Raw genomic sequence first — 12,425 nt, forward strand, 5'->3', positions numbered from 1 at the left:
AGCAGACTGGGGGAGGGAGGGATTGGAGTTTTTGATGAAGCCAGCAGGGACTGTGTGTTTGGAGGCAGTTTGGAGGATTTGGCGGAAGGTGGCTTCACCTTGGGAGCAGGAGGAGGGTTCAGGAAGATCTTCAAAGAGGGTTTCAGTTTCAAGGGTGAAGGTGTCCCAATCTGCTTTACGGAAGTTGTGGAAAGTTTTGACAGGGCGGGGGTTTCTGTTGATTTCAGGAAGGGAGAGGAGGATGGGGAGATGATCAGAACGGAGGGTGGTGAGGGTGTGCCAGGAAAAGTCAAGGGCAAGGTGGGCAGAGCAAAGGGAAAGGTCGGGGGAGGTGGGTTGGCCGTTGGGGGGGAGGCGGGTGGGGGAGTCCTCGTTGAGGAGGCAGAGGCTGCTCTCATTGAGAGCTTCCAGCAGAGCCTCCCCACGATTCATGGCAGATTGGTCAAGGGTGATGGAGTTCCAGGCAGGGTTGTGGGCATTGAAATCACCGACTAGGATAAGGTCATTTGGGTTGTCAAAGAGGAGGTTAAAGTCAGGGGTGTATTGGGGGGGACAGGAAGAATGTGGAGGAAGGTAAAGGTTGATGATTTGTGTAGGAGAGCCATTGCGGGAAATTTGGATACCATCGATCTCAAGGGGGCCATTGGAAAGGTGATTGAGGTCAAGGTGGGTGAAGGGGATGTCATCGGCAATAAGGAAGGCTATTCCTCCACCAGGTCGGTCTTGACGATCCTTCCTGAGAAAGTTATAGCCAGGGAGGGGTTTGGGATTGGATTTGCTGGAGAGTTTGGTTTCTTGGAGGCAGGTGATGGGGATGTTATGGGTAGAAATAAGGTTGTGGAGTTCATCTTGGGTGGTAAGGAGGCCATTACAATTGAATTGAAGGACAAAAGGTTTACCAGGAGGTTTTCGGGGGGCAGGGGTGGGTGGAGGAGGGGGCGGGGGTGAAGGAGGAGCTGCAGGGGAAGGAGGGGTAGACGGGGAGCTAGGTGATGGGAGGGGTGTAGGGGGAGATAAGTTAGGAGAGGGAGGGGGTGAGGTTGGGGGGGAGCAGGAAGGGCAGAACCAGAAAGGGGAGTAGTGGGTGGCAGATGGGAGGAGGGAGCATTTAGGGTGGATCCATTGGAGGCAGGAGTTACATTGGAAGGAGCCAGTGGATTTTGTAACACCTAAGGAACAGACTGTACATGGGAATTTAGGACCGCGGGGTTTGGATGGGGGTGTTGGTGGTTGGGGGGAAGGTGAAAAGGGAGTTGTTGAGGCAGAAATGCAGGGTGGGCAGGACCAGTTGGAATTGTAATCGGATTTGGATGGAAGGAGGGAACATTTAGGATGAACCCAAAGTTGGCAGGAGTTGCAGAGGAAGGCACCAGTGGAGCGGGTAATATTGCGGGAGCAGGTAGAACAGGGGTATTTGGGGCCAGGATTCGGGTGGATGTCGCCAGAGAGGATGAGGGGAGGAGGGGGAGGGATGTTGGATGTGGTTATGGAGGGTTGGAGTTGAAAGGCCTCCAAGGCCTCCAGAGCTGACAGGGGCTGACTTAAAAGCCTATTAGGCCAGCCCCTTGGTGGAAACCCGGACAGGGTGAATGGTCAAGCAGGTGTGTTTGATGCAGGTTTGCCCGGGGACTTCTTCTCCATCTCCCCGGATAGGACCACTCCGGAAAAGCTTGCATCCTCGGTCCAAGAACAACAACATCCATAAGTAAATACCAATAAACTACAATTATTAAATGAAACATTAATTGGTTTTAAAACTAGTTGCTGTGCCACTAGCATCTAGGGGCTCTGTATTCGAAGCAAGCAGGGTTGGGTAAATAAAATCATAAAAACATATTTAAGGCTCAAATCTTTCAGAAATTTTATCTCAATTATATACGCAAAAATTACGCATATTTGTAAGTAGAGAATTAACAAGAATATTCATTTTCACAAGGGGCGCAGCAGTAATAAACTGGTGATATCATTAATCCTGCTCATGAAAAATTTAATTTAAGTACAATTTATAAATGGTACCTACTTAGAACGACGAATCTAACTGAATAGTTATTTTATATTTTTACATGGATTTTTATATTTGTTTAAAATTAGATATTTTTTGGCGTACAGTTGGCGTAAAACTTGTTTATTGATATAACTGAAGGGAAGTGGGTAGGAAGTTGGGATAAATAATAAAAGAGAGATGTGGTGAAATTTTCACTTAGAATTGTTTGTCTGTATCGCTTTCCCTTTTCCATGCATGGGTGTTTTGAAATGTTTAAGAGAGTCTTTGCTCCTAATAATAAAGCTCAATATCATGTGCTAATATGATTCAAAGGCAAAATAGCTTTTCAGCAGTCCAAAAACGTTGTTATATTTTCCAAGAAATTTATTTGATGGAAATTGGTTATATTTGAATTCCACCCATTCTATCTTATAAAACAGTCAGGATTTTGGTTGTCCATTAAGATCTCGCTTATCACTAATCTGATAGGGTAGTTTCAAATAGTTCCCAGGTTGGGTTTAGGTTGTTTAATCTTAAAGGGGTGGTTGCACGAAATGCATTTAAACTTAAATAAAACTTAATAAACTGGTTTATTTTCCTGTTCAACAGTTTAAACTACATTTATAGGGCATATTTTTAAAGAATTTCAATTTTCCACCATATAGTTTTAAATATAAAACTTGAAAATTGTATTTTGTGAAATATGCCATTTATATAGCTGAGATATTTTGACTTGACAAAAAAAGCATGACGACTGATTTCGCGATGTCTAATTATTTGTTATTTATTGTAATACAAAATTATATATGTTTGATGGTATATATGTAACTTATGTTTGAAATAATTTTTCTAAAGTGCACTTCATGCAACTATCCCTTTAAGTATTTGGATGGATTTAAGCTATAAAGCTATGAAAACAGCCGATGGATCATTTAAAAAAGGTTAAAAAAAAACTAACCTATTATTAATTTATATATATTTCAAATGTGCCCTTTTATGTTCAGACTTACCAGTACAGAATAAGCTAACTGTCTCTTCTTATATGGTTATAAAGAAAATGTACATACCTAAAAATAATTAAACATGTTACTTCACAGTTGACAAAACAAGAATTTTTATGATTTTATGTCATTTACTATTTCAATTTGGCAAGCTATATATTTTTTATGATGTCTCTGAACGAACTTAATAAATAAATTAAATACAAGATCGATATTCCGTAATCTTCGAATAAAGATACCAGAATATCAATAAAAAGAGGTCAATAAGTTATTCGAGGGCTGCAAATTTTAAAAAAGTATAATCAACGTTTAGAGGTATTTTTTAATACGAGATTGTGCCATTTGTTTGATAGCTTACCTTATTGCTGACAATTTGCAGCTTATCAGCTATGTGCAGCTTGCTGCCAGAAATCTTGTGCATTGAAGGCAGACTTCCTCCAAACTGTTGCAACATTCAGAATGCTCATATTATCTTATTAATAGTATTTTTGTGTGGTTGACCTCTTTTGACTGAAAAGTTTGGACACTGCTAGTTTGAACCAACCAATCAAACTTTAATTAGGTATTAAACTAGCTAATGAGAGGGCGCAATTATAAAACTTTGGGTACTAGAATAATTTACAGTCTATTCATTCTTTAAATTTTTTATCCTTGAATATTATCAATATCAACAGATAAAACAAATTACCCCAAAACACGCAAACAGATGGCCATTTAACAACTTACAAAATGTAAACAAAAATTATTTTAGGTATTTTTGGCCTATTTAAAGAATTTTATAACCTTTCTCCCATGTGTAAACATCTACCTTAATGTATAGCCTGTACACATCTTAGAAGGTGAATGCAATGCAGATTAATTTAATTTCTGTTGTCCATTCCCTCCCTAGATAAAAATATTGTGTAATATAGTATCATGATCTATTATGATTTTAAGCTATTTTACTTTTTTTTAAAGCCTTGGTTTTGGTTTTAGGCTATTTTACTGACCTTCCTTACCCCTTTTAATACAGAGCACCTAGATAGATGACAAGGTAACAGCCGCTAGTACACTAAAATAAAACAAGCTCTTTTTTGTTAGTGGCTTATTTGCCATATACTATTTTTGTGCATTTTTTTGGCCAAAAATGCACTGATAGTAGTGCAGGAATTTAATGATGTTTAGGTGGCTAAATCCATGCAAAAATGCTAATGATTGTGCATTTTAGGGTAATTAAAAAGGTCTCCTAATATTCAAATAAAAATATAAAGTTTAATATTTAATACTCTATAACAAAACAAACAGAGATAGTACTTTTCGTTACAACGCCTCTTAAGGGGCATTTGTCCTATTTTCACAGTAGCTTTTGATAGGTTATTTAATGTTATTCAAGGTTAGGTTATGTTAGGTGACTCCCCCGCAGGAGCTAGAAATAGAAGAAAATCTACGGTGAAACTACGACGAAACGGCCATTGAGAGGTGTTATCACGAAACCCAAATAAACTTTATTTATCTTACTTGCTTACAAAGGACATTGCTCTATACACTGTTTTTATTCTATATGAAAACACACACACACATCCACAAACATACAAATTGTTGATAGTTCATTTTAAACACGAAACTCTCAACTTAACGCTCATAAAACACTTGAAGACAACAATTTTGCTAGGTTTTTGTTCGTATCGCAATTATGTGCAAAAAACGCTATGATGGTAAACTCTGCAGAATAAGAGGGATATGCAAATCTTCAAAATTCACTAAACGTTAGCAATTCTTTTATAATTGTAAGAGGTAATTTTTCTCTGGCGTTAAGTTTCGTTTGTTTGTTTATTGTTATATTGGGTCACCACCTCCTTACTTTCAATTTTATTTCAAAAATAAGGAAAGGGGACGGATTCATTGCTTGATTGGAACTTGAGAGAAAGCACCCTATACAAGAGATATACATGGATAAACATCCCCAATGATGATACACCAAATTATCCCTTCTATAGATTACAATTAATGGTTGGAACGTTTGAACACTAAACTGAATAAACCAACCAATCACAATTCCCTGAAGTTGTTAAGCCAGCGAACAAGCTTAGTATAAAACTTTGGGGACTAGATTAATAAAAGCCCATAGCCCCTTTCTCCATATACACCTTTGTTGATTCAGAGCATCCTGAAGCTTGCCTTAGAACTGATGTGCTGCAGGTTCATGGTCATCTTCGGGGAGGGGGAATACAGAAGGTGTGGCAACTATACAACAACCATTTTTATAAAAACAAAAGAGGAAAATTATATCCAAAAATATGAAAATCAATTTAAAATCAGAGATAAATGGCCAATAAAGAGAGGGGTTGGTTTCTGGTAAAATCCGTAAAGGTTATGTGTTGAAGGTTAAAACAGTAGTAGAACGTCAAAATTTTTTAACTTTTTAAATTTTTTTTTGTCTATAGTTCTTTTTAATAAGAAATACACATATTTAGTGAATATTATCGTTCTACTACTATTTTTAAGCCTTAAAACACACACCTTTACGGATTATACCAGAAACCTACCCCTCTCTTTATGTATATACCTAATGATGCTTCACAAAATCACCCCTACTATATTACAATTAGGGGATGAAATTTATGGACTGTCAACCTAATGAACCAACCAATCAAAATACAATAAAAGTCCCCAAAGTTGTTGAGCTAATGAATAAGAAAGCGGTATTATAAAGCTTTGGGGACTGTTGTAATTAAAAGCCCAATGTTCCCTCCCTCCATGGTTAAACTATTATTCGATTGGATTTAAGGGGGAAAAAAGTGGTCATGACTAGTATTTAAAAATCTAACTATACACTGATAGGTTTTAAATTAAATAGAGGCTAGGGACAAAAAAAGTCAAAAGTGTTATAAATAATAAAATATTAATAGTAAAACTTATCAAGTTTCTTTTTCAACTTTTCAATGCAGTAGTTATTTTTCAATGACAGAAAAAAAGTTATCTTTTTTATTTGTTGTATCGTTGGCACACCTTTGGTGAATGCATGGTTGTATGCATACTTTTTTTTCCTTCCGCCACCTTCAGTATCTTAGCACATTTTCTTAAAACAGGGCTCAATATTTTCGTTACATTTTCCCGGAGTTTTCAGGGATTTTTTCCTGTTTCCCTTACATATTTTGGGGATTAAAAATCCACAATTTCTTCCGGTTTTACACTGTATTTTCCTTTGTTTTGTTACATTTAAACAGGGTTAGTTTTTACATTATTTTTTTTTACATTTAACAAGGGTATAAATATAACTATAACCTTTAAAAGGTATAAACATCCCTTAATCACTTATTATCACATAAACGCGTCCTTAATGGCTTTTTAATGATCACCTCTGTCTACATATATTATCAAGACTCAACACTTTTTCATGTCTTATCTGCTTGACAAGACCTTGTCATTTTTTTAGACGTTTTAGTCTACCATCATTAATGTCATCTAGAAACATAAAAAACCCTTATAATTATTCTTCTCATATTACTAAAAATAGGTATTTTAGGAGTTTTTAAAATGGTTTGGATATTTAAAGTTTTTTTTGTCTTTTAGTGTTTTTGTGATTGTATCACTTTTATTTATAAGAAAAACAAGGATAATATTGTCTATAAATAGCACAGTATCAGATGTTAGAAACAAAACAAAAAAAAGAGAAATACTAAACAAACGGACACGCAAAGTAAGTTATACAGTAGATGCTCATTAATCAAATGGAATTTCTTTAGTATTTAAAATTACCTAAATAAGCTGAGAAAATTGTATTTAACAGGTTTTCCCCGTAGCATTATTGACAGACAGACGGATAGATAGAGATATAGAATATATGCTTAACAGTCAACAGAATCTTCATAAAAAAATCAGCCATCTATCTTTAAAAATTGCCGAGTAAATCACTCTCTGTGAAAGCTAAGTTTACAATTTTACCTCAATCCCATAAAACCCCTAACACGTGTAGATATACAGTTGTAGATACATACAAAATATATATGAAAGGCACAATTTTGGAATGACATAATTAGGAGTCTGTTTATTCTTTCAAAATAAAACAGTTAAGTCATTTTTTCTTTCGTCTTTTTCTTTAGAGATAATTTTAATTCATACAAATTTTTACCAAAGTAGTAGGATGTTTGTGTACTCAACTCTGTTACTTAAAATCAGTAAAACGGCTTGTCGCATCGCATTGATTCACATGAGAAGTTAAAGGCCAATTTAATATTTAAAAATTTATGGGGCATGAATTCAAGTTTTTCTATCAAAGGGTACATTTTTTAATTGACTATGTAGCATTATATAGATATTATGTTGATATAATAACAGCTCAATAGTTTAACAGAGTAATTTCTTGATATAAAACAAAAGCAAGGAGGGAGGGACCATTGGACTGTTTATTACACTAGTTCCCAAAGTCTTATAACAACGTTTTCTTATTCGTTGGCTTTACAACTTTGGGGACTTACATAGATTTTTTAAGGTTTGTTCATTAAGTTGAATGTCCAACCGTTTTAACTTGTAATCTAAAGAAGGGATAATTTTGAGTATCATCATTGGGTAGTTACATGAATTTACCGGCCATTGTCTTATCACTTTAGATCCCTAAGGCGAATTCCTTATGAAAACATATTAATCACTTTAAACCTTTGTATTTTCTTAATTTTTTGCTTAACTTTTTAAGATGTGCAATTTTATAGGACATAAAAAGTCAATTATACATTTTATACATATCAGATAAGATAGTTTTCATTGCGATTTAATCTGAACCTTCAACCCCCCACCCCTTTTTTCAATAATTTTTCAACATTTAAAACTAAAATTACATAGTATATTTCCTTTTGATAATAAAAAGGCAAAACATATTGTTTCAATAAAGATTATTCAGGGATCTAAAGGGATCAGACAATGGCCGATAACTTGATGTACATGCAAATGATGATACACGAAATTACCCCTTCTGTAGATTACAATTAGAAGTTGAAATGTTTGTTCACTTAACTAAATAAACCAACCATTCTGTAGATTACAATTAGAAGTTGAAAAGTTTGTTCACTTAACTTAATGAACCAACCAATCAAAATTTAATACTATTATAATACTTTGGGGACTAGTGTAATGAACAGCCCAATGTCCCCTCTCTCCCTGAAGATTATTACAATTTTAATAACATAAACTAAATGGATAAGACAATGAACGATAATTTGATATACATACCCAATTATAATAAACAAAATAAAATCTGTTAGTTGAAGCGTTTGTACATGTCTAGTTTTGAACTTTCCAATCACAATTCAGTAAAAGTATTTAAAGTTTTTTAGCCAATATGAATAAAACTTTGGGTACATGAGAAAACGCAAATAAGAGAGGTAGGGTTACCTTAAGGTATTAAATAAGTGGATGAGATAGTGCCAAAGACTTTATGATGACAATAAAAAGATTTGTAAGGCCCTCTTTCTATTCAGATTTTAACTCAATGAGTGTTAACAATAATTTAAATTCTTCAGAGATGTATTTAAAACCAAAGCTTTTCTACAACTGTCAATCTATTAAATTGGAGATCTATAAATGGTTTCGTCTTCCTGTAGGAGCTAAAATAAAATACAGCATTTCTCATGAAAATCTAAAAGGTATAATATCTTTTGTCTATTAGCTCACATAAAATGCTAAGTTTAGTCCTTTTTTGGAATAAAAAATAAACCCCGAACAAACATATTATGCAATACTGAATTTTCAAAATAGCAGCTTTATTATTCATTTAGGATGATTTTACAATAAATATGAAATGTAGATGCCTCTTTTGGTTACAAAATTCCACTGTTATTTTTTAATTAGTCAGCACCAATAAAGCACAAGATCTCAAAAACAGCATTTAGGGGTAATACTGGTGAACAAATATATTATGCAAATCCAAAACAAAGCAACAAAAAACAGGTTTTTTGGCACTTTTCTCCTCTTTTAAAGATTGATTATGATAAAATAATATTTTTTTAAGGGATTTATGCATTAATTATTATGAAATACAGTATAAGGTAGAAATTAATGATTTTTCTAAATAATAAATGTATGAAAAAAATAAATTCGATCCCTATCACTTTAAAGGACAGCTGCTGACCCCCAGTCTTATGGATGAACCTAAATACATGTTAAAGATAAAAATTACCCTGAAAATTATACAAAAATGTTTTTTGGTGTGTTGAAAAAATCTATTTTAAAATCTTGATTTTGAGGATGATGACCTTTAAGATGCCCCTATTGGTGGTGATGGTGAGCCAAATGTTATCAAAGTGCATGTCCATGATGACAACTTATATATTAAACTATAATCCAATTTTTGTAGTTATAGCATCCTCCAGCCCAGCATTATTAAAAAAGAAAAGAATTGTTATTTTATTTACTTCAATTCATAAGGTGAATACTGTAGTTTTTAGAAGATGGTTATATTTCTTGTCGGAAGGCTCCATTGGAGGCTGCTATGACTACAAAAAATGGTACATAGGTTAATTGACAAGTTGTTGTAATGGGCATGTACTTAGATAACATTTGGCTCACCATCACCACCAACAGGAGCATCTGAAAGGTCATCATCCTCAAAATCAAGATTTTAAAATGAATTTTTTTAACACATAAAAAAACATTTTTGTATAATTTTCAGGGTAATTTTTATCTTTAACATGTATTTAGGTTCATCCATAAGACTGGGGGTCAGCAGCTGTCCTCTAAAGTGATAGGGATCGAATTTATTTTTTTCAATCATTTCTTATTTAGAAAAATCATTAATTTCTACCTTATACTATATTTCATAATAATTAATGCATAAATCCCTTTAAAAAATATTATTTTATCATAATCAATCTTTAAAAGAGGAGAAAAGTGCCAAAAAACCTTTTTTTTGTTGCTTTGTTTTGGATTTGCATAATATATTTGTTCACCAGTATTACCCCCAAATGCTGTTTTTGAGATCTTGTGCTTTATTGGTGCTGATTAATCAAAAAATAACAGTGGAATTTTGTAACCAAAAGAGGCATCTACATTTCATATTTATTGTAAAATCATCCTAAATGAATAATAAAGCTGCTATTTTGAAAATTCAGATTTGCATAATATGTTTGTTCGGGGTTTAGGTCTTTAAATGTTGCAACCCTTTAAAGTGGCTTTAAATGTTATTTAATATCTCAATAATACAGAAATAAATCTGTACGTGTTAAGTCATAAATGATAAGTTATAAAACTACTATAGGTGTTCTTAAAATTCGCTTGTTTTGATTGTTCAATCGGTTCTTTAAACAAATGCTTCTGCAAGTACCACATATACAAAATTTTACATAACTACACTAAAGCACTTTACCCAAATGAAAAGGATATTCATATAAAAGTAACTTGATCTGTGTATGTCTGCACCGAAAGATCTCGGTAACCGCTGAACCGATATGGTTCTCCTTTACAGTGTATCATCTCATAGGTCCTGTAAAGGCTTATATTATAACTATTATAGGGAACCAAAAACGCCCCTAGAAAAAATGTCCCCCCCCCCTGCAAGTGCCCCTAGAGGCATCAAGCGTCGTAAATGCTAAATATAGATTTTTTTATCTTGTATTAAGTTTCTTCGGTAATAAGTGAACACCGAATTAAGCCATTGTATGCATTTTTTAGGCCAAACAGATAAAAATCTTTATGTTTCACTGAGCTTTTGGCACATTATTTATTCAATAGGCAGGCTCAAAAGTGTTGGAATTAGAATGGTTCAAAGTCAAGGTTTTTACTACATAATTCTGTATACTATTTTTTGGCAGTTTTACTAAGTAAAAATTTGTTAATTTGAATTTAAGGGACTAAAATTTAGGTAAAAACAGATTTAAACTATTGCAAGTATAAAATGACAATATATATAAAAAAAAGTATGAAGTTTTGTGCAAATTGCCTAATTTATTCAAGCAATTTTGAGATCTTACTACTTTATAATACAGACAGCTTTCCACGGATATCAAAATAAAAAATATAGGATAAAAACCCAGGGCCCACGCTAACTGGTATTTATCTTATGATTTGTATTTCAACATTCGAGGAAAATTGTCAGTAATACGATACAAACACTATTTTTCATTATGGCTATAAATCGGTTATAATCCAGCAGACATCAATCGGTATCGAGGCCATACTGGGAATTACTTTCTTCAGCTAAAAAGAAACAAAAAATAGTGCATTTGTTGTAATAAAATTTTATATTTTTGGTAGCAAATCCGTATTCTCTGAAGTCAACTTATATTGTATGGTGTTTTCACTTTTAAACAAAAATATTCATATTATGCTTAGTAAAATTAATTCTAGACATATTCCACTTAATAATGTAGAAGCTTTAATTTGAGAAATATTATAGTTTTAATGCAGAAAGACGTCCAAGGGAAGGGGGAAGGTAAAAGGGTGATTATCCCTCTCCCAAATAAAAAAGCTAGGACGCCCTTACTAACAATAACTTGATTAGGAAAAGCTTAGAAGACAGTTTCGACTGGCATTGTAATAAAATCATTACTACACTGATTTTAACTCGTTAGATTTTAAAACAATTATGTTTAATTATTTCAAAATCTGGCAACAAACAAGAACTATTTTTGATAACTTTCTTTGATCTAATGACGGATTTAATGTAGTCAAAAGTGTTAAAAACCTCTATTTTTAGATGGGGTGAGGGGTATCTATTTATCGCACGCTGTCCTATCCCTAATAAATTTACGGAGTTGGGCATTCACTTCCGCATATTATAAGATCTGCATAGTGTTCCAGATTCGCACAAAGACTTAAAGGCAAATAAACTAAAGAGGAGGAAACATCAGAGATCTAAAGGGATAAGACAATGGCCGATAAATTGATGTACATCCCCAATGAAGATCAAAGAAGATTACAGTTAGTGGTTGAACCGTTTAAACACACATTTTTATAAAATAACTGATCAAAATTCAATGAAGTCTCCAAAGTTGTTAAGCCAACGAATAAGAAAACGTTATAATAAAACCATAGAGACTAGTGTAATAAATAGCTCTATGTCCCTCCCCTCCCTCCCTGATGATCAGAGAAAAGGGAATGATATTCTTACAAACAATTGTAAAGGAAAATTTCCCCACAACCCCCTTCCCCTTTTCCTCCCCCTTCTTACCCACCCCTGTTCAATTACATGAAAAAACAAAATATACTTCCACCTTAAGAACTTTAAAAGGTTTCGTGATTTTTTTTTTTTGGAGAATTGATTGTTAGAGTAGCAACCCCTGTCCCTGATAAAACATAAAACAAGGGACATGCGGTTAGTGCTGTCGTAATAATACTAGCAGGAAGCTAAATGGATAATACAATGGAAATTAATAATCAATACCAATCAATCAATTTAGATTTTACAATACACTAGTTTTTTAGGACAACGAATCCAAGAACGTTTTACTTAAAACTTTGGGTACCAATTA

The 12,425-nt window shown here is 33.7% G+C and overlaps 1 protein-coding gene across 2 annotated transcripts in view; it reads right to left on the reverse strand.

Annotated features, from left to right (window-relative positions):
• LOC145333938 (protein diaphanous-like) overlaps window positions 1-12,425 on the reverse strand; it is a 202,676-nt gene that overhangs the window by 93,394 nt on the left and 96,857 nt on the right. The window contains exons 1-3 of one of the 2 annotated variants that reach the window (XM_080179194.1): window positions 5,974-6,015; window positions 5,143-5,208; window positions 3,344-3,427 (exon numbers count right to left, since the gene is read on the reverse strand). The exons of the other annotated variant lie outside the window; for it this stretch is intronic. Coding sequence (XP_080035320.1) covers window positions 3,344-3,427; window positions 5,143-5,208; window positions 5,974-6,000 — 177 coding nt within the window. The 5' untranslated portion in view covers window positions 6,001-6,015. Of the gene's footprint in view, window positions 1-3,343; window positions 3,428-5,142; window positions 5,209-5,973; window positions 6,016-12,425 lie in introns of those variants that run through there. 2 annotated transcript variants of the gene reach the window in all.

This window comes from Acartia tonsa, chromosome 12, assembly GCF_053477335.1.
Source record: "Acartia tonsa isolate MP-2025a chromosome 12, ASM5347733v1, whole genome shotgun sequence".
Lineage (NCBI taxonomy): Eukaryota > Metazoa > Arthropoda > Copepoda > Calanoida > Acartiidae > Acartia > Acartia tonsa.